This window comes from Diabrotica virgifera, chromosome 9 (genome assembly GCF_917563875.1).
Source record: "Diabrotica virgifera virgifera chromosome 9, PGI_DIABVI_V3a".
NCBI classification, from domain to species: domain Eukaryota; kingdom Metazoa; phylum Arthropoda; class Insecta; order Coleoptera; family Chrysomelidae; genus Diabrotica; species Diabrotica virgifera.
The window spans coordinates 221,659,209-221,682,362 of record NC_065451.1 but is presented as its reverse complement, the minus strand read 5'-3'; the positions used below and the strand labels follow the sequence as shown (position 1 = coordinate 221,682,362).

The window sequence follows — 23,154 nt, the reverse complement described above, 5'->3', positions numbered from 1 at the left end:
CTAGTGGTGAGTGACAGTTCCTTTACGAGGTCAGCACTAATAAATGAAACCTGTGAGGCCGAGTCTAAAAGTGCCTTTGCGAAGACCCTCTTGCCGCTAGGAGCGACAAGATAGACCTGGAGTGTGCTTAATAACACCAAATGATTATCAAGCGAGGCTGCAGATAGAGCCATTGAATGTGGAGTCGAATTTTGAAGATTAACTTCCGTTTCAGGAGCTCTAACATGTGAGGGCCCCTGTTGTGAATTACCCTGTGTATGGGAGTTATTTGAGATAGCGGTTTTATTATGATTATTTGAGTTGTGTTGGCCAACAGCCGCGGAAGGGTTACTATGACCCGTTTTGTCGAAATGGAGCAACGTGTGATGACGAGATTTACAAACTATGCAAGAGAATTTGGATTTACACTGATCGAGCATGTGAGACCCAAGACAATTAATACAAAATTTATTTTGTTTGACAAAACTAAAACGTTCTTTAGAATTCAACTGCTTGAACTGAGGACAAGAGTAGATCGAGTGAGAGTCGTTGCAATAGGAACATTTCTTAGGACCTAAGCGAGGCGAAAGGTTACTGGTAGAAGTGTCTGAGGCTAGGTGTAAAGAGTGTCTGGAAGTAGTAGTCGATTTTGGTTTTGATTGAGATTGAATATTCTCAAGATGAACAACGCGTGTCTCGATTTCCCCTAGAAAATGGACAAAATCAGGGGTAGCTTGGCTACCACCGGATTGGAACTCAAGAGCCCTAATGGTAGGTGCGTCGAGTTTCTGAGTAGCGATATGTATGAGAAGTAAATGCAAGAGATCTGAAGGGGGCCTATTCAAGTTCAATAGGGCCTTGAAATTATTTGACATGACCGTATGAAAATTTCTTAATTGTGAGTGATTTGCGTTTCCAGAAATAGGAGGCGCATCAAGAATTTGAGAGATGAGAGTTTTGATAAGCGATTTAGAGTTGGCGTACCTTTGTGTCAGGTTATCCCGGGCTATTTTGTAATTGTCACCTGTGAGTGGGATATGCTCGAGAAGCGTCAAAGGCTCGGAAGTTAGAAAACTTTTGAGGTAAATGAGTTTTTCCAGATCACTTAATGTAGTATCAGATCCTATTATTGTATCAAAGGTCTCAATGAATGAATTGTATTCAGTAACTAAGCCACTAAATGGTTTTAACTGAATACGAGGGAGGTTTACTGTTCGTTGCCTAGCCATAGACTGTGAGGTTAGAGAAGAATTAGGGTCAAATTGGAGGGAGGGGGTAGCAGTCACATTAGAACTTTCAATGACCTCTAACCTTTCTTCCAATAGAGAAATTGTATCCAAATATTTATCAAAAACCACAGAGGAATCAGTAGAGGGGGTAGGTTCCTCGGGGATCGTCTCCAGCACATTTTGAGCATCGCGGAAAAGTCCGTAAGAATGTTTGAGTTGTGAAATTATTTCACGAATTTTATATTTGTTTAGAGAATTAAGAGTTGTGGGAACCGAATCAGCCAACTTGGTTATATCAAGTTTTGCGGTGAGCCTCTGTCGGTTATATTTTGATCGGTCAGCCATGTTGCGAGAATGTGAGATTAGATAGATTATTTGCAAATGTCTAAACCTATAAATCGATGCGAAAATGAGAGAATATGTACAATATATTATATATTACACGTTTAATAGTGTGAGATTGGCTTAATAGTATCACCCTGTATGAGCGCAGATTAGTATATGAAATGCAAAACTATAAAATTTCAAAATATATGCAATTTTCCAAAATGGGTATTTTTCAGCAAGTGTGAGACACCCTTAACAAGTATTTAAATTAATTAAATTGAAGGAAAAAACAATTATTTATTTTCTATAGTTTTCTAGAAGTGTAAAATGAGCTTAAGCGAAGCTAAATGTAGCAAAAACTTACAATTTATGCAAGAAAACAAAATTATTTTTAATAATTTTTGTAACCTGTGAACCAGGCTTAATCGGATTCAAAATTATAAATTTAATTTAATTCAAAAGGTTGAACAAACAATGTTAAAATTATAACACCCGTACTATCAGCCAAGAAATGAGTACACTTTTTGTATACTATAAACAGAAAAATATATTTACGAAAATAAAATAATGTAATATATGCAAATATTTTTTCATACAAACAAAACGACTCCTTTATTTGAACAAAGCAAGTAGTTTCTGAAATTGCACGTGTAGACCGGGCTTAACAACCTACCAGCTATTGTAGAGACGTGCTGGGTTAAATACTGAGAATTTGAGTGCAGAAAGAGAGGAATATTTTATTTTTGTGCCGGGGCGGCGTGGCTTGGAAATTTCCAAATGCAACAGAAAGACACTATAAATGAAAAACCGTTATTCTCAGAATAGAGATTATCAAAATATGCAAATACGAAGGACCTTGAGGATTTAATTAATAAATAATTAATATGATACGGCTCGATGGAACAGAAATGTTTAGGCAATACGTAAAGTATCCTTAACAATAGTAACCTATACTTATTGTACGGTTATAGAGTATATTCCCATAGGTAAGCTGGTTAAGAGTAGATAACGATTTTTCATATGTAATTTAAAGTATTATCTGCATAAATGGCACAAAGAATATTTGCTACGAGAGGTATATGGTTCAAAATGCATACAGTATCACGACTAATAAGTTATGTTCACATACATGTAGAGTACTTACAGTTTTATTCCTTGATGACGTGTCACATCAGAGCTCTGATTGAATTCCATAATCCATTTGGTTCATTTGTAAGGCACTCACTAATACGCTAAATAAATCATCGTCGATAATACTGAGCAGATTGAATTATCTGAGCGGTATAAAACGATAGCAAAAAAAGCCGGTAAAATGCGGCCTTTTTACGAATAGCGGGAGCGTCGATAGATTAGAGATGATTCTCGTTAGGAAGCTTTTGACGATCTGCCCCGGCGAGGGGTTCAAATGCGAGTCTCAACAATAACCTGGAGTTTCCAGAAAGGTTACATAAATACTACTTGAATTTTAAGTAATCAGTAGTACAGGGGCGTAACTAATTATTTTAGTGAGCCGTGTATAATATATTTATTGTACAGTAGAATTGTTAAAACTCTCGAATATGAAATCAGTGACACACAATTTGGCTTTAGAAATGGTATGAGCACAAGAGATGATTTGTTCGGCTTGAATGTGCTGGCCCAGAGATGCATGGACATGAATCAGGATATGTACTTATGTTTTGTAGACTTTGAAAAGGCATTTGATAAAGTTCAACATAAAAAGCTTGTAGATATATTAAAAAGCAAAAATATTGACAGTCGTGACATGAAAATTATATCTAATATATATTGGAATCAAACTGCCAAGATAAGAGTTGACAACCAGGACACCCAAGATATCAAAATACAGAGAGGAGTCCGTCAGGGTTGCGTGCTGTCTCCACTACTTTTCAATGTCTACAGTGAAGCGGTATTTCAAGAAGCGCTCTCAAATTCAATAGAAGGTATATCTATCAATGGAGAAGTTTTGAACAACTTACGTTTTGCAGACGATACAGTAATAATAACAGATAACAACAATGATTTACAGAACGTAATGCAACGCCTTAATGAACGCTGTCATGAGTACGGACTGAAGATGAATTTAAAGAAAACTAAATGCATGATCATAACAAAATCAGCACACGTAAACATCCAATTAACTATTGAAGATACTGTGATTGAGAGTGTGGATAACTACAAATACTTAGGAACATGGATAACATCAAATGTAGACCAAACCAAAGAAATTAAGACACGTATTGAAATAGCACGTGCATCATTCATTAAACTTAAAAAGTTTCTTTGTTGTCGGGATATAAGGTTAGAACTACGCCTAAGGATGCTTCGATGTTACGTGTTCTCTACTCTTCTTTATGGCTTGGAAGCGTGGACGTTGAAACAAGTCCATTTGAATAAGTTGGCCGCCTTTGAATTTTGGTGTTACAGAAGAATCCTACGAATATCATGGATTCAAAGAATGTCGAACGTGGAAGTAACTAGAAGGATAGGAAATCAACCGGAAATAATACTAACTATCAAAAGACGAAAACTTGAGTACTTGGGACATGTGATGAGAGGGCAAAAATACTCGTTATTACAACTTATTATACAAGGCAAAATCCGAGGAAAGCGAAATGTGGGAAGACGAAGAACATCTTGGCTTAAGAACTTACGGGAATGGTTCGAATGCAGTAGTGCAGAGATATTTAGAGCGGCAGTCAACAGGGTCCGCATTGCCATGATGATTTCCAACCTTCGATAGAAGATGGAACTTAAAGAAGAAGAGATTGTAAGATTTGTGAAAAGTCGTAACACTGTCATGGCTGGGATATGTTCAGCGACAAGAAGATATAAAAACGACTGAGAAAATATTATAATCGAAGTCGGTAGGAAGGCGAAAAAAAGGAAGGTCCAGAATGAGATGGATGGATGATGTACAAGACGACCTGAAAACCATGAATATAAGACAATGGAGGAGAAGGACACAAGAGAGATCTGAATGGAAGGACATAACCACACAGGCAAAGACCCATCAAGGGTTATGATTCCAAAAGAGGAAAAAGAAGAAGAAACTTGACCGGTGCAAAATTTGCCGGATCTGAATACTCTTTGTGGTAGGATGAGGTGCATGTCGATATTTTTTTTATTCTGGCCAGAATGAGTCTCTCGTATAGTTTGAAAAAGTGACACAACAGGGAAATAGGTCTGTATCGGATCATTTTGGAATTTCGCAGGATTTACAACACTTGTTATAGAATTGCAAGATTGCTTTATTTGTTCACTGCATATATCCTCCTCACCTACAGCTTTCCCGTTTTTTGTCCATTTCATACCATTGTGTAGATCTTTTAGTGTAAATGGAGTTTCCTAGGTCTAAAATGATTTGTCTCCAGATACAGTCTACTGCTAGTGTTAGGTCTTTATTATCAGTTCTTAATTCTTCCATTCACAAGGAGTTTAGTAGCGACTTAGTTTGCTGTACCCTCCCAAGGTGGTTGATGTTCCTTAGATCACCTATTAAAGCAAAGAGCTAGTGGTGTAAATGATGATCTGGATTCTCAGAAATATACCCATTCTCATAATGATCTGAAACGTTTATTTAGAGAAACGGTGGCAAAGTTTAGAATACATGGTATACTATTTAATCGAGACATCAAAATTGTTTAGTTGATTGTTGTATTACTATTAGCAATAAATTAATTTGTAAATATGTTTATATATGTCTTAACCATAGTAGTTTTCTGTTTAAGTGAAGGAATATCGTTTACTATGCGCGTGTACTTAACAACAGCATAAAGGTCTGTATGATTTATGTTAAAATTGATAAACTTATGGAAAATCTGTTGAACCATTTGAATGTTCTTAATAAAAGTTGAAAAAACCTCCACATTTGTTAATATTTGTATATTTATATGTATATTAAATCATACTTCATAACATAAAGCACTTTTTGTACAGGTTTTTCCACCATTTACATCAAATAATTTTTCGAATGATGCAGTTACATGTTTTTGATCTGTTTTCAGATTTATAACTGATATTATGCATTGCTAGTAATTTGTATACTTTTTTTAAATCCATATGCAGAAAAGGACTCGTCTACAACGATATACATGACGAGCCTTAAGATATTATATAAATGTCGTATCATACCTATACCGTTGATTGATAAATACGGAGTATATTTATCAGTCTATTTATCAGTCAACGCCTATACTTTATTCTTCATTATTTTACAATGTACTTGGTGTTTTCTGTAGACCACACATGACACGTATCGATAAAAACAATCTTATTTGGTATCTGAGATTTGAACTTTATACTCATAAGTATAGCTGATTTATACGTCAAACAAGAGTTCATAGTGGGGACTACCTAGATGTCTAAGAAATCCATTAAAAAGTTAAAATGGTACTGACCAGACGGATCTCCTTATTCGACAAGTTACGTAGTTATTTATCTCTGTCTCTCCAAAACCCGAATGTACAAAACCATAATACGACCAGCAGTGACATACGGAAGTGAATCATGGTCATTGAGAAAGAAAGAAATCAATAACCTATTAGTATGGGAACGCAAAATCCTGGACAAATAAATGGAGGAGCAGATACAACAATGAATTAGAGACTCTCTTCGGGCAGGGAAACATCGTGAGATACATAAAAGTCAATAGACTAAGATGGGCAGGCCACGTGGTACGGAATGATGACGACAGACTGATTAGCAATGTGTTTTGCGAGAGTCCAGACGGTAGAAGACCGGCAAGATGGCCTAGCAAAATGGTGGAAAGATGGAAGTGAGACTATGGGAGATAGTAGCACAGGATTGGAACCACTGGAAGACAATAGTAAACGCGGCAAAGACTCACTAAGAGTTATAAAAGCCAAAGATAATGATGATGACAAACAAAAAATAGATTGTATTATTGTATAGAGAAGAAAATGAGGAAAAGCAAGTTAAATAGAAGGTCAAAGTCCTACAAAACGTAGACAACTTTGGGAAAGAATAAAGCAATTAATTAAATGAGCTATGAAAGAAGTAATAGGCACAGTTATTAGAGGAAGAGGAGAAGATTGGTATGATAAAGTGGACAAATAGTTAACAGAAAAAATCAAGCGTGGTAATAGATGCAGTCCATACAGACTAGAATAACAACTACCTAAGGAATATAGGGTAGAACAGCAAACAACATGTGCCATGTGCCGAAAGAAAAAAGGGTTTCTGAGAAGAAAAATATTGAAGAATTAGGAGAACTGAGAGAAGCAAACAAAATGAGAACTTATAAGCAGGTAAAAAACCAAAGAAAAGGCGTCCAACTAAATGGAATTTTCTGCAAAGATAGTGACAAGGAAGAGAAAAATCTTTAGAAATTTATGGACCAGTTTGACACTTTGAAGTCTGGATGGTAACGAGAGACCTGAAGCTACTGCTGCTGTTTGTAAAACCAGACTTGGTGACTGAAATAGAGAAATAGTAAATAAGGTTGGTCACGTTCGGAGGAGGGGGAAAATACCATCAAGAAAGTGTTTCTCGATGGTGCTGGAGGGAGAAGGGGTAGAGTAAAACTCAGACGTATATATAAAATAAAAGATGTATATATAAAATATATGTATAATTCTGTTCACACAACATCTAAAAAAATACAATAGTCTACGGAAAATCGATGGTGACATAATAATTTTAAACGTATAAATCAGCTACTGTTATACAGAAGTTCAAAGTTTCAGATACCTACAAAACCCAATTATTTTAAGAGATAAGTTTAATGTACAATCTACCTGAAACACCTTGTATAATATGATAATCTATCACTAAATAAGATAAAAACAATAATACACAACTTTTTATATTATTCGTGTAAACCTATAACTGTAAAAGTGGTGGTTTTTTGAACACGAAGATTTATTTTTGTTTGTTAGTGGTCAAGATTTTCCTGTATTGTACAAATACGCCAGTTGTTAGGGTATTAAAATATTCGTAAAGTGCTACAGACTTAAATAAATATATTGCAGCCAATAACCTATTAAGAATTTGATCAAAACCTAACATTTTTTTAAATCTCTTTTCTGTACATATTATATAACAAAAGTAAAGTAAATCACAAGACAGCCAGCAAGGAAAAAAAGAAGCTTGTGAATTAAAGCCAGGTTTTAAAATCCTAAAAAGTTAAATATACTTCCGTAGTTCATGAATTGCTTAAAAACGTGTCCAAAAGTGTTTTATAGGATACACAATAATAGACAACAACAAACACAATTACAAAATACAAATTATATCCCAGGTAACAAAGCATTTAAAGCATTTGGGGGAAGTCAATAGAAAAGGTATACCAGGTGAAAAGGGTACTATCTTGTGGACATTTTTACCGAGACATGGTTTTTTCATTAACATTTAAGCAAAAAACCTTTTTCATGCATTTCAATATTGTGAAAAAGCTACGCATTGTAGAAGAAACTGTTCAACACACGACTTTCTTGAAAATACTTGCTCTTTAAAATGAGATTTTCTTAATTAAGAAATGATTATAAACAAAAAAGTTAAGGAAAATTAAACCAAAAAATAAGCATTCTTTCAATTGTTTATAATTATTAAAATAAACAACAAAAATATTTAAAACACAGTTCACAAAGTGAGTTTATGTGGTTCCTATATAGGTATGCAAAAAATGGGCTTGATCGGTCAAATAGTTTTTAAATACTTCTATTTGTTTATGCCATTTAAGAAAAAAAAGGTCATTTGCAGATGGCTGCCTGTGCAGGCTGAACACCAGATGCCTGAACACCACCATCAACAAAATACCCCATTTGAAAGGTTATATAAAAAAGACTTTTAAAAGAAAAAAATGTACCACCCATAGACTGTTTAATATCATCTATTAAACAATGGATTGTATTGCCTCGTGTAAAGAACGTTAATTTTCTCAATACATATTATTATTGCATGTGTAGCCTACATTAATTTGTTTGCTACATGCCGTTAATTTAAGGTGTAACAATTATCTGTTTAACCATATTTGTAATAAGGCTTGAAACGTGGAGTTTGACCTCGTAATTCATTTATAAAAGCACTCGACAGACCAGAGTAGAGGGTAGTCGGTAAAAAGCAGACCAGAGGTCCTAACGCTTTAAGTCAATGAAAACCGGGTTAGGGACAATAAAACGGTCATTGTTGTGATTGGTGGTTTTACTTACATCCAGAACCTCACTACGTTCCTGTATAAAGAATCTGTTCAGACTCATAGGAACAGGATTTTTTATGTAAAAAATTCTGTTAACCCATTCGCTGCCGATCACGCACCAGCACGTGATATGGTTACTTCAGTCAGGTGCCGTTTACGCGCCAGCGAGTGATATGGTTACTTCAGTCAGGTGCTGTTCAACAGAATGGCTCCTAGCCGAGTTCCATCCTCTTCGATAGGCAGCGAATGGGTTAAATACTTTATCTCTGTAGCATTCAGATACGAATAGACAGACCTAACTTCTGGCCTAAACTTAGAAGACTACAGAAGCTGTTTATGCGATTGTATTGATTCCCCGTCTTCTTTCAGCGGTGCCTTCTTATTATAATCTTCAATCTTTCACCTGTAGATATTATGTGATTATTGTTTAACCCGTACAAAATAACTTGAGATTCGAATCTGAATAAATCATCCATTCTGTGTAATAAATATATTAAATAAATTTATGCAGCTGATTATGTTTGTTTATTTAGTAAATAACACCCTCTAGTTCCCTCTAAAAAAAGAAAAGACTGTAAAAATAGCTGAATCGAGCTGAATTTTTTCCAAATAAATATAAGCAAAAGAAACAACAAATCTAATGAGGTTCTTCAGATGAGGGTACTTTTTCCTTTGTAGCGTTTGCGTTCAGCAGTCTTTCACCTATCAGTGCAGATTTGATTTTGAAATCAGATAAATGTTATATGATACCAAGAACTGAGAATGTGGCACATATTGTGACAACACAGTCATCTTATAAAATTCCTTTTTGTCCCATAATGGGAAAGTTACCTCCCTGAATCAGAGGTGTATTCAGGATGATTCTAAGAAGGGGGGGTTTACAACTACTTGGTGGTCTCTGGGAGGTATGAAATAGTAATGGTGTTAAGCGTATAGAGCTCAAAGTACATCCAAATGGGGGGTTATAACCCCCAAACCCCCCTGGTTACGCCTATGCCCTGAATGTTATCTGTATCTCTCGGATGTTTATTCGCTGTGAGCCGAAGAGTAGAGGGGATTTGACAGTTTTCGCTAGCGCTGTTAGTGGCAGTTTTGCGTATTGAATTTGAACAATTTTATCAGAAAAGTATAAGTTTAAAACCGCGAGAGAGCGCTACCGACGAAACTCACAGCCAATAAAAACAGAGGTAACCTCTAAATTTCAAGGAAACTTCTTCTTTTTCTCAATGGCCTCTTTCGTAAGCAGTCATCCAGTCGCACGAATTTATAGATTAAATCATGATACTATAAATAACAAGATAATATATTGCACATCCGGAAGTCGTGACGTAACTGGAGACCGGCAAGTTCGTAATAGTTCGTAATCATTCGTAATGTCCGATTACTTTGAATTGTTCGCGGTTGTATTTTATATTTTATCTTGGACAGTTATTTTGACTGGAATCTCGACACTAAATTCTTTTCGAATACATTGAAGTTTAATGTTATTTTGCTAATTGAATAATTTCATCACATAATGCATACAAATCCCATTTAACTTTAACAAGAATTCAAATTCAACTTCCGGTCTCCAGTTACGTAATCAATGCGAGAACTCGGACGTATTTGAGCTACGGGAAAATACTATCTCTTTATTTATAGTATCATGGATTAAATATTAAAATTATAATGAATAAAATAAAAAAAAAGAATGTGTGTGTACTTTGTACGCACGTAAGAAGATATTCTTCTATTATATAGGTAATTTCAACGAAGTAAATATACTTAACAGGTTATTTGTATTTTATTTACAAATTAAACTAACTTTCTTGTCTACCACTTTCAAAATTTTTTTATTAAAACAACCAAAAAAAAGTATGACTCGCCCAGGATTCGAACCCGCGTCATTCCAATCTCGGAGCTAACGCCCTAACAACTACACCAGCGAGGTCCTTCTAATTGACATGTAAGTTTCGGATATAATTACACAACACGGCGACAATAAATAGTGTAAAAATGTTATAACTACATAATATTTTATTATTTTACTACAGAGAAACACAAATCCAAAAACACAAGAATTATAATAAGTAATATATTTACTAAAAACACTAATATATTCTTTTAATGACTTATTTGCACGGATACAGATACATAAATACCTATCTTGAAAGATTAGCAAGGAACTACATAATGTCTGTGTGCGCAGGCGCGCAGATTTATGTACAATTTTACCCTCAATCGAATCGCGCCTAAAGAAGAATATCTTCAAAAAAACATAATTACTTTTACTATTAATTATGTGTATTCGTTCAGTAATCAGGTTACAATAATAAACTTACGTGCATAGAAATCGGCCCACTTAAAAATTTGGTCATTTTTGATGTCTTATATTTCCTAAACCTGTTGGCCGATTTAAGTGATCTTTGAACATGTTATTGCCTGATTCTTTAACAATACTATTTTAATAATATTATTGCTAAACAGGTAAATTTTTATTGTATACCGGGTGTACCAATCAAACTGTGTTTTTTTCTCAAAGTTCGCATCACCCTGTGGAATATTCTAGCATTTATAAATACTTAAATTAAAACCCAACTATAGCCTCAGGTTTTCTTAACATTCTGTTTTTTGATTCATTCGCTTATGTTGGATAATAAAAAAGTTAGGTACTTTAACAACTAGACATGTTTTTCATCAATACACGGTGTTCCTAAATAAGTGCGACAAACTTTAAGGGGTAATTCTGCATGAAAAAATAATGACAGTTGGCTTTATAAACGTATGTCCGCAAATGTTTCGTTTCCGACATACGGGATGTTGAATTTTTTCTTACAAACTGACGATTTATTTATTGCTTTAAAACCAGCTGAGATATGCAAATGAAATTTTGTAGGTTTTAAGAGACAGTTATTGCGGATTTTTTGACATAAAATTAAGAATTTTATATTCACCATTAGCGTGCATACGGGTAATATGATCGGTCATATTTTATGAGCGCTAATGGTGAATATTAAATTCTTAATTGTATGTCAAAAAATGTGCAATAACTACGTCTTATAGCCCACCAAATTTCATTGGCATTTCTCAACCGGTTTTAAAGCAATGAAATAAATCGTCAGTTTGTAAGAAAAACATCCCGTATCTAGGAAACGAAACATTTGCGGACATACGTTTATAAAGCCAACTGTCATTATTTTTTCATGCAGAATTGCCCCTTAAAGTTTGTCGCACTTATTTAGGAACACCGTGTATTGATGAAGAACATGTCTAGTTGTTAAAGTACCTAACTTTTTTATTATCCAACATAAACGAATGAATCAAAAAACAGAATGTTAAGAAAACCTGAGGCTATAGTTGGGTTTTAATTTCAGTATTTTATAAAGGCTAGAATATTCCACAGGGTGATGCGAACTTTGAGAAAAAAACACAGTTTGATTGGTACACCCGGTTTACAATGAAAATTTACCTGTTTAGCAAAAATATTTTTACAGTGGTATTGTTAAAGAATCAGGCTATAACATGTTCAAAAAATCACTTAAATAGGCCAACAGATTTAGGAAATATGAGACATCAAAAATGACCAAATTATTAAGTGGGCCGATTTCTATGCACGTAAGTTTATTTCAGTTCCTAATTTGTGTTTTTCTTTTTTCTAGATAAATATCTACTTTTCTCGTTTTGTATATTTCACATACACCAATTTTATCAGAAAAGTACAAGTTTCAAACCGCGAGAGAGCGCTACCGTCGAAACTCACAGCCAATAGACACTTAAAGACCTCCAATTAAAAGATAAAGTTGCAGGGCTGACGACAGTACGAGTTTTGCCAAATGTTTCATTGTTTCAGATAATACTGGAAGTTTTTGTTGTAATATTGTCCTTTTCATGCGCATTTTTCAGTGCGTAACAAATGATAGGAAAAAGGGTAAGTCCGTGATAATACACATTTATGACATTTATTCTAACATGACATTTTAGTTAAATCTGGCAGTTGTCACATTTTATTTTCAATTTAGAATAAAAACAAATCAAATGTGTTTCTTGCATTTATAAAATGGTATTTTCTTTGATTTGTATAGTCTTATAAATTATACAGATTAGATTTGTAATATTATTATCTAATTAAAAAAAATTATTTTTTTTATTATGGCGCCATCTATCGACAACTAGAATAACTAGAATAAATGTTGTAAATGTCTATAATCTCGGACGTGCCTTTTTTTCTGTCACATACAATTTAATGCGTTAGAAAGAAATCGAAAAACTGTGACGCACTGAAAGATGATCATGAGAAACAGAATACAACACCGAGGATGTGGCACAGTGGACAAAAATGCTGCTCTCGAAACTAAAAGATTGGGTGGACTGTGGTCACAGGCAACTGGATTATTTCCTAACGCAGGTGCTCACAGGACACAGGTGTTTTAGAGCCTACCTCTCTAGGTTCGAAAAGGCTGACACTGATGAATGCCTATTGGCTCCGTGCGTCTCCCCTCTATTTACAGAAATTTAGTCACGTGACACGCTATCAGTTTTGTAAGGACGTTTTAGTATTGACTCTAATGGGATTATTTTGTTAAACTTGAATATTTTATTTTCTAGTGATAATAAACGAATACAAATTGTTAGAATTCATTAGTTATTCTTTTATAATGTCATTTATAGTTCAACAAAAATATTTTTTGTCGTTAATAAAGATTTATTGATATAATTTACGATAGTGAGGTTATATAGGACATACCGTATCCGTACTTTTTGGAGTCAATTCGGATTTATCAGAGCTAAAAAGTGTATGTAATGTGTACAAAACTTATAAAAACGTAAATATTATTATATCATGTGTATATTCAGTATATTGCCACATCCTTTGTATATATAGAAAAAGTTAACCTCACTTCATCCTTATAACAGCGTTAATTAATTTTATTCTTTGATCTAATTTTTTTTGGGAACGAGGAAAATAAAAGTATTTCACATCACTAGTTTTCCATGTATTATTAAAAACCGGCACCATGAGCAGGTCGGTCGATTTTGCTTTGACACTTTGTTAACGCTCGGAGCGAATACTACAGACACTGTTACACATACGATGGTAGAGTGTAACAGATGTATAGTAGAAAGGAACCGAATGGAAAGAGATACAGGTGTGAATTTTGTGACAGTGAGAGAAATGATTGAGAGAATGATTGAAAATAAAGCAGGTTGGACTGGTATATACAACAAATTATATCCGTGCAGTGATCAAGAAGAAAGAAGAGGAGGAAAAACAGATGTACCAACGACACAGGTAAGGGGGAAATATATTGTAAGAAGAAGGGAAGGTAGAGGGAATAAGTTTTGATAAGAGGCGGATTAGTGGGTTAGATTGTGAAGACAGACTGTGGGAGAAAGGAGCTCCTTGCTGACAATCTGTGGATGAATAGAGGTAAATTGCTTCGGAAGCGATGTCGACCTTACGTGCTGGCCATTGTGCATTAAATCAAAAATACTATTTAATACTAAATGATTTTATTAATAAATGTTCATATACACTGTACTCTTAAATAACTATATTCAAATATAACTACACATATTATACAAGGTAGTGGAGATTAGTTGTGGCTAGGAACTTAATATAATACATAATGTAGCCTTAAGTCTCACAGACTAATTGAAATAAAAAATAATAATTCTCTGTTAAGAAAAAAATTTACAATTCTATTTAAAACCATAAATCTCCAGCATCGTCGTCTTCCTGCATGTTATCCTGGTTTTCCTGCGGCGCGTTGGTACCTTCGTCTTCACTTTCGCTCACCGCTAGATCGTCGTGGATCTTCATGGCGTTTTCCTGTTGAAGTTCTGATTCTTCAACTTTCCGCAAGGGAAGACCAGACATCAGGAAATCGGATGGGTCGTAATTCGGATCGACGTCCATGCTTTCATCTAGAATAATTAAATTTATGTACATTATAAGGTAAAAGTGCTGTATGTAAGTTATGCAAGACGACAAAGTAGAAAATTAGAGAGATTAATGGGAGAGAAAGATGTAACGAAATGGTATACTATTTAAAGCTTTCTCTCTAAAGGTACGATGACGAGACAGTGATATACGGAAAGAATCGGAGAGGTAGAGAAGATTTATTTATTTATCGTATGGCAATTACGTCACATTTAGAACAAAATTAAAAAACACTAGTAATATAGGTATATGACAAACTTTAAATAGTTACAAACAAACATCAAGTGTATTAATATAATCAATTGACTCTGAAGTTGCAAACAGGAAATCTTCAGGGCTACCATTGTAGGATCTTGAGGGACACTCTTCAATAATGTGGTCAATGGTTTGGTTCTCCCCACAGTCACATTGAGGAGACGGGTTCTTTCCCCATTTATGTAGCATGTATGCACATCTGCCATGTCTGGTTCGGATCCTATTTAGAGTGGACCATGTTTTACGTGGAAGATCAAAACCTAGTGGCTTGTGGGTAATGCAGGGCATATTATTTTGCCATGCGTTCCATTCTTGGGACCATGCATTCGTGATGTTGAACTCCTCATGTATCATTCTTGCCGTTTTTATTGGTGGTTTTCTAGAACGGAGACGGGTATTTCGTGCATCCTTGGTATCTTGGTGGATCGGCAGATTTATTTTGTACAGGATCTGTTTGTATTCACGTGTAAGTGCGTCAACTCGTCGTAAATGTGTAGGTGGGATGTGGCTTAATACTGGAAGCCATTGGGTGGGAGTTGATTTAATTGTACCAGCTATCATCCTCATAGTGCTGTGCAGCTGAGTGTCGACCTTTTTTACGTGTGGGCTGTGTAGCCAAACTGGAGCACAATATTCAGCGGTAGAGAAAACAAGGGCTAAGGCAGTAGAGCGGAGAGTGGAAGCCGATGCTCCCCAGGTGGTACCGCAGAGCTTCTGTATGATGTTATTTCTTGTACTCAACTTTTGGGCAGTTTTTGTCAGATGCTCTTTAAATGATAGCGTTGTGTCTAGTGTTACGCCCAGGTACTTAGGTGTTTTGTTGTGGGTAAGTGTGGTATTTTCAAACCGTATGTTGAGTTCCTTTCCAGCAAGTTTATTGTTCAGGTGAAAGCAACTAACTTCTGTTTTGGATGCATTTGGTTGAAGTCGCCACTTGCGAAAATATTTGCCCAATATATATAAGTCTGCCGTCAGAACTTCTTCAGACGTTTCTAGTGTTCTGCATCGTGAAGTGAGGGCCAAGTCATCGGCGTATCCGAACTTTCTTGATTGTGTTTCCGGCATATCTGCTAAGTATAAGCTAAATAGTAGTGGAGAGAGCACTGACCCCTGTGGTAGGCCATTCTTGAGTTTCTTTGGTGGACTGATATCTGTGTCCATCACTACTTGAAACATTCGGTCGTTGAGCATGCTATCTATTAGGCGTGCTATTGGTTTACAGGGGATTGCACGGAGAATTTTGTATATGAGGCCCTCTCTCCATACTTTATCGTAAGCTGCCGAGAGATCAATAAATGCCGCTGAAGTTTTAAGTCTTCTTTGGAAACCCGCTTCGATATAGGTGGTGAGTGACATTACCTGGTCCGCGCAGCTTCGTTCTGGTCGAAAACCTGCTTGTTCGACTGGGATCACCTGGAACAGTTCTGTGCTGATTCTATTATATATAAGCCTCTCTAGTAGTTTGTAGATGGCAGAGAGAAGCGCAATTGGTCTGTAGTTTTTTAGGTTGTCGGCGGGTTTGCCTGGCTTTAGTATGGCTATTATCTTGGAGCGCTTTAGTTCTTGTGGAATATTTCCAGTTTCCATGATGTCTGTGAAAAATCGAGCCAGCCAAACTTTTGTATACTTGCCACAATTTATTAGGAATTCAGGGTGAATATTATCAAATCCTGGTGCTTTTGCTGGCTTAATGTCTTTAAGAGCCTCTGATATGTCTTCGCTGGTGAAGGGGAGGGAATGCTTCGTTTCTGTGGCTACATGTTTTAAAGTTTTAAGTTCTCTCTTTACGTAGATGGTGTGTGCTTTATCCTTTGGTGCCCTGGATGTTTTTACTATATGTGATGCTACAGCCTCTTGCTTTACGGCTGTCTCTCGGCGTTTCGTACGGACACCACTCCCTAATTTTCTTAATAATGACCATGCCTGTTTGCTTGATTTCTGGAAGTTTAGACTTTCTACTGTTTCGGTCCATTTTTGGCTTCTAGCGGCGTCTAGGCTGTAAAGTAGTTCATCCGCTATTTCTTGGTCGCTAGTTTCAAGAAAGCTCTGATATAATTCCTCGCTATTTTCTGACCAGCCAGGGATAATATATTCTTTGCGATAGCCTCTTGGTATGTGTCTTTTGGCTGCACTTAGCACGACACCAACAAATCTGTGGTAGTTTTTGATATTAGGTGTAATCCACCCTAGGCATTTATCCAGATTCGCAGAGTAGTCAATCCAGTTGGCCTTTTTAAAATCCCATCTTGGACGTGGGATAGAACTAATTAAAGGGATTTGCGTCCCTACTTCTATTATTACTGGTCGATGTTGGCTGTGTGGGAAATTAGTTAGAACTCTTCGTGAAGCCCCTAGAGAGGTAAGTCTTTGTTGTCGGTCGAAACGAAGCATAGGTCGGGGTTGTATTCCCGCTTCCATGCCGCGGATCTGAAGGTTGGTCGATCTTTGGCATCAAACAAAAGGTACAGGCGTTCGTCTTCTGCCCATTTTATTAAAGCATTCCCATTCGCATCACTATTTTTGTACTTCCACTGTTCATGATAGCTATTGTAATCTCCAACGTATACAGCAAGGTGAGGATGTACTTCAATTGCTTGGGTTGGCCAAGACGTAGCAGGTGGCTTGTAAATGTTGGACACGGTAATGCTTGCGATTTTCATTATAAATACAGAGAAAGATGTATAGAAGTAGAGGTAGAGAAGATGTAGGATGAGGATGAAAGAATACAGAACAGTAAAATGTTTCAATATTTTGCTATGGAACCTGAGACTAGGCTGTTTGTACATGAGTTTAAAAGGTCCGATAGGAGCTAGCCAATAGATCACATTTCTCCAGTTGTATATTTATGTATAATCTAGACCTTCATATTTCCTTTTTCTTTTTTTGCTTCTCTTTATGAGCTATAAAACGTGTCTGATGTAATTATAGCTATTATTTTATCCATTCCTTCCATTTTTCTTGTCCCTTCGCAAATATTTTATTTATTCTGTCGATTTTCCTCTTTGCTTTCCGATCTGTTTATCTGTTGTACCCAAGTTTTCCTTGACTTACACTTTATCTTTGTTTTTATTCTTCTTGCCTGATAAACTTGTTTGTTTCCTTCATTCTGCCCTCCTCTCCTGCTGAAGTTTCATTTCATAGGTCAAATATAATCCTCAAATTGCTAGAACATGTTTCATAATAATTCGGTAGTTTTACCTTTATATAAAATTCGGTAGATGGGGTCACATGAGAACACATTGCTTTCTGTTTTGACATCTGTCATCCAACGCACTACTTCAAGCAAAAGCAAGAATAAGTTTGTAGAGGGAGACGTGATATGCACCAAAAAGCCTTTAGTTTCTCTCTTAAAGTTTGTTTTTCGTTCACAGTACATGTTTCGACCTAGTTGGATCTCATCGAGTAGTAATAAAAGAAAAAAATTTCTGTTGGGAGTCGCTTTAGAGAAGACAAAATTGTAATAAAAAGATGTCATTTTTTTCTATAAGGGAGCGTTCAAGTATTTCGTAACGCAATTTTTGAAAAATTTTGACCCCCCTCCCCCATGTAACGCAGCGTAACGTTTTTATGTACCCCCTTCCCCTACAAAAACGTTACGTAACACAAAAATGACCTTTTTAACCTAAATGGAACAATTATGTTGCGAAAAGTACCGTAGAGTCGGAAAAAAATTGATTTAACCGCATTTGTGGTAATAAAAATTTAAAATAATAATCTTTTACTACTAATTTTTTGCGTTTTCCCTAGTTGGCCCCATCCTTTATTACATACTTTTTTGGCTTCATCCTTTATTGTTTTTCTCATGTATTCTTCTCCTTTAACTTTTTTTTAATAAAAACTTAAAATAAAAAAACATTTGGCAATAAAATTAGAAATGAAAATTTATATATGAGTATAACATCATTTATATGCTCTATAAACTTTTCATTGTTTAATTTTTCTTTAGACGTTTTCCAAATTTCATGGGTATTTTTTTGGCACACTTGTGCTGACAAGTTAGCATGACAGCTCTTATACGCCAAGAGCTGTTGATGTAAATCACCCTTTTTTTGACGACATTTAATTAATTAAAGTATAAATTAATTACCTTTTCCCTTTAACAACACTGACAAGAACAATACGTTTTGTCTGTATTGCGTAAATGCATTAAAATATTCGTTTAAAGCACGAATGAATACTGCAGAACACTAAGAAAACTAGACTGCATAATATGGACTTCAGAAAACGAGTAGACAAACGATGTATGACTCTCTCTTAAAATTTCTTTGGTTTGAATCCCATCTGTAACCTGTATCTTTTCAGCTTTTGTTCTCCAAAAACGTCCAACTAATTATGGCAAACATAATATGTTACTGTTCTTGATTTGGTGACAAATTTGAAGAATTTTCACTTGAACTTGAATAGATACTATATTATCCTATTGTAGTTGTAGAAGGGCCGGAACATGAGCGGATCATAAGGGACAATATAATATAATCTAGGGGTTCTCCGTAAAATATAAACGAAAGTTGCCAAGTTGGGAGATTTTGATTCCGTAGTCTTTTTTATTTACGTAAATCAAAAAACAATGTTACGTAACGCGCTGTTCGAACCCCCTCCCCCATGTAACGCACCGTAACGTTTTACAAGACCCCCCCTCCCCCAAGCTGCGTTACGTAATACTTGAACGCTCCCTAAGTCTGTTTCGGTTTCACACTACGAAATGTTTCAGCCTAGTGGGTTTCTGGTTCTGTCTTCTACTTCTCCAACTATAAAATGAGGTATACTGATTGTTTGAAAAAGAGCGCAGTAATAAGTGGCATGTACTGTGCAGCTTCATTGGACCGTTTTGACAACCAAGCGGTGGTCGCTCAATCGATTGAGCCACCGCATACACCAGATTTAGATCCGGGTAACTATTTCTTATTCCCAACTTTTAAAAAATGTCTCGGTGAATGCCGTTTACAACCAACAATAATATTGAATCATGAAAAAACATTATTTTAAGGATTTTGAATGTCAAAAAAACAATACTAACCTTTGTACATAAATGACGCTTCTGCGCTATCTCCTTCTTGACCCTCGGTTGGTGGATAATAGCCCATAGTGCCCAATTGCACCATCGCTTCAGCTGCCTGTTGGCTGTCATCGTCTGCAGCCACACCTTCAACAAGAACCATACATAAATGGTTATATATTCAATATGTTCTCATTATACAGTAAGCGTCAGCCTACTAGATACATAGGTAGGTACCTAATTACTATGCTTATGGGCTAATCCGGTCTGTTCTCAGATGTGACTTTCATCCCTCGCAAGTAGCACCGAACGGGTTTATTAAGTCTTTTAAGGATGCTTTAAAACTGTAGAATAAAACTAATATTAAAACCATTTGGTTTTTAGGTAAACCTTAAGGTTGCAATAAAACCGCTTTCAGCATAAAAGGGCCCACTCTGAAAGAGGTCAATAAAACCAAAAATAAAAACCTTCTTAAGACTTTGTTTTCTTAAGCAACTGGTTTTAAAGCTGCTGTGAAGGTGCTTTTAAAACCATGTTAAAAGGCACTTTAAGTGCAGGCAGTTTTATAGCAAACTTAAAAAGGTTTCTTAAATGGAGACTTCTAAAGACAATTTACCATATTAAATGATTCTTTAAACCCATATACTCCATATAAGATGATATAAGCCAACAACTTTTTACATGTGTTATGATAGGTAGATACGTATTTGTAACCATAAAATAATAAAAAGTACTTGGTTATTTCGGACTGTCAAGGTAGAAAAACACTTGCGCACCCAACTTTATTAATAATGTTAACAAAAATAAGTCTAAATAACTCATGCGCCCTAAAATTGGCGATTAAAAAATAAAAATAATAAAAAGTTTAAATCAGAAAAATATTAATTTGAAAGAAAAATAACTTTAATCTACAATTTTAATGTTTTAATGTTAAAATAAATCGAATTTATGTCTTTACGTCGCTTATTTATAATTTTTATGTAAGTCTTATATTGTAATCTATCATGGCTTTCAGCATCTTCAGAAAGCAATATGGCCGAAATCTAAATAAAACTATTTGGTCTATCGACAGAGAATTGTTAAGATCAAATGGATTTATTTTATACCTTTCCAAGAGCATATTATATCCTACATAAAAGCAGGGTTGCCTTGGAATTAAAACCATTTAGTTTTAATGCTGCTGTCAATAATGCCATTCGGTTTTAATGTGAATCTAACCTAAAATCGAAGCGTTGTAGTGCTGTGTGTGTGTGTGTTGTATTTTTCTTTTAAATGACCAGTTCGTTTTTATTTTAAGTACTTGCGACTTATTTCTTCCATACTAACTGTACTTTCACTTTTTACAACACACTACACCACTGTTTCGCTCTAAAAGAAATGGCCGACCAATTTGGACATGCAAGAAGAGGGGATGAGTTTAGTTTTATTGTTTCTAACAAGAAGCATAGTTTAGTCTTTACGATAAGCAAATTGATTCAGTTAAAAGCGTTTGGTTTTAATATAGCCTACTAATGGCTTTTAAGAAAGCAACTTTAAAGAAAATTAAAAAAAATAGTTTTAAGGCTTATGTTTTACTGACATAATAGTCTTGAGATCAAGTAGTTTTAATAATAGGTTTTATTAGTCATATTAGGAGAATCTTTAAAACTGCAATAAAACTAAAAGGTAGCAAACTAGAATCTAATAAAACCAAACAGTCCGGAAGTTCTTCATAAAACTAATTAGTTTTAAAGTGAACTGAGAATAAACCATTTTAAAACTATAATAAGACAAATTATCTATTAAGATTAATTAGTCTTATTTGATACTCTTATTAGATACTTTAAAACTAGTGACAAATGCTTAACAGTTTTAAAGTTCTGGCAGTATATCTACAAGGTAACTTTAAAACCATTATCTTCTTATTTACCACAATAAAATCTTTATACACCTTAAATAAAACTAAAATGTTTTTATTGTGCTACTTGGGCTGTCATGTTACTGTCAAGAAACTATTCAAAATAATTGTTTTTCCATACAAAAAATACATTAATTAATAGTATTATTACTCTGCTTTAAAATAACTTTATTCAAACACCAAGAATATTACAATACGTTAAAACTTTTATAACAAAATGACAACTATAAACGTCAAAATTAGATCAGCTGTATTTAATACAGCTGATCTATTATTTGTCAATTTTGTATGTTAATATTCAGTTTCTATACATTTCCTAACGTTCTAAACGTCACCAGACATAAAAATAAACATTGCAACAAATGAAGGGTCCAGGACTGTAATAGCTCAATGTTCCTATGTATCTAGTAGGGTGGCGCTTACTGTATATGTTTTGTTAATGCAAAATTGTGACAACTTGGATTGAAAAGGCAGTAAAACAATGAGCTAAAATTCACTTACCTTCCATGGGCAATTCTGCAGAAATAAGTATCCCTTTGGTGTCGTCTTCGAATTCGTGTAAAGGCACCTCATCCAATTCCTCCTCGCTCGAAAACTGGAGGTCCTCTTCCAAGGTATTCTCCTCGTGTTTGGGAGTTTTCTTTAATTGCTTCGGAGGTTTGGGTAACAGACGCTCGTCTATGGAATGAAGGCCTTCTCCCTCTACGTCTATGAGATCGAATTCGTCGACTTGGGATTTGACGGAAGAGAGATGATCTGGTGAACTTGCCTGACTCTGGAAAATAATAATTCGTAATGTCGCTCAACCTGTATGTATCTGTCTTATAATTAATTGACTTTTTGTTTTGTTGATGGGGTACATTTCGAGAAATAATCCTTTTTGTAGTTGTTTTCTATGTTCAAGATCTTGACATCTAATAAATTAAATGTTGGAATGGTGTGCTACTGGACAAACATTTTTCTCTGTTTTGCAGTCACTTTTGTGCTGCCTCATTCTTTGTTTTAACCACTTCGATGTTTGCCGTATATTTTGTCCATCACATTCGAGACAAAAAGGTTGGTGTAGCTCAGCAGCTTAATTATATTGTTAGTTATGCGACTAACTTTTTGTAAACAACGGTATCTGTTGGACTGTCATCACATTGCTCGTCGTATAAATTTGAGCTATAGATTAGTTGCTTGGGAATTTTACTAGGATAGCCGTTGTTCAATCCGTTCAAGCCATTATACAAAAAGTTGCAATATGTAAATGACTTAACCAACAAAATAATTAAACTGCTGAGTGGAATTCCTAAAATCAAAATAGCTAAATATAATAGGATATCCAATTATAGCTTGTTCTCGAAGCTAAAAGACCAGACACAGCTTTTAAATCAGAGTCATCTCATTTAC

General features: G+C 35.1%; 1 protein-coding gene across 2 annotated transcripts in view; it reads right to left on the bottom strand.

Annotated features, from left to right (window-relative positions):
- Positions 1-14,167: 14,167 nt before the first annotated feature.
- Positions 14,168-23,154, bottom strand: part of LOC114330179 (transcription initiation factor TFIID subunit 1) — a 68,971-nt gene continuing 59,984 nt past the window's right edge. For both annotated transcript variants that reach the window (XM_050661398.1, XM_050661399.1), the window contains exons 27-29: positions 22,264-22,537; positions 19,887-20,012; positions 14,168-14,598 (exon numbers count right to left, since the gene is read on the bottom strand). In XM_050661398.1, the coding sequence (XP_050517355.1) occupies positions 14,378-14,598; positions 19,887-20,012; positions 22,264-22,537 (621 nt within the window). In that variant the 3' untranslated portion in view covers positions 14,168-14,377. The remainder of the gene's footprint in view (positions 14,599-19,886; positions 20,013-22,263; positions 22,538-23,154) is intronic.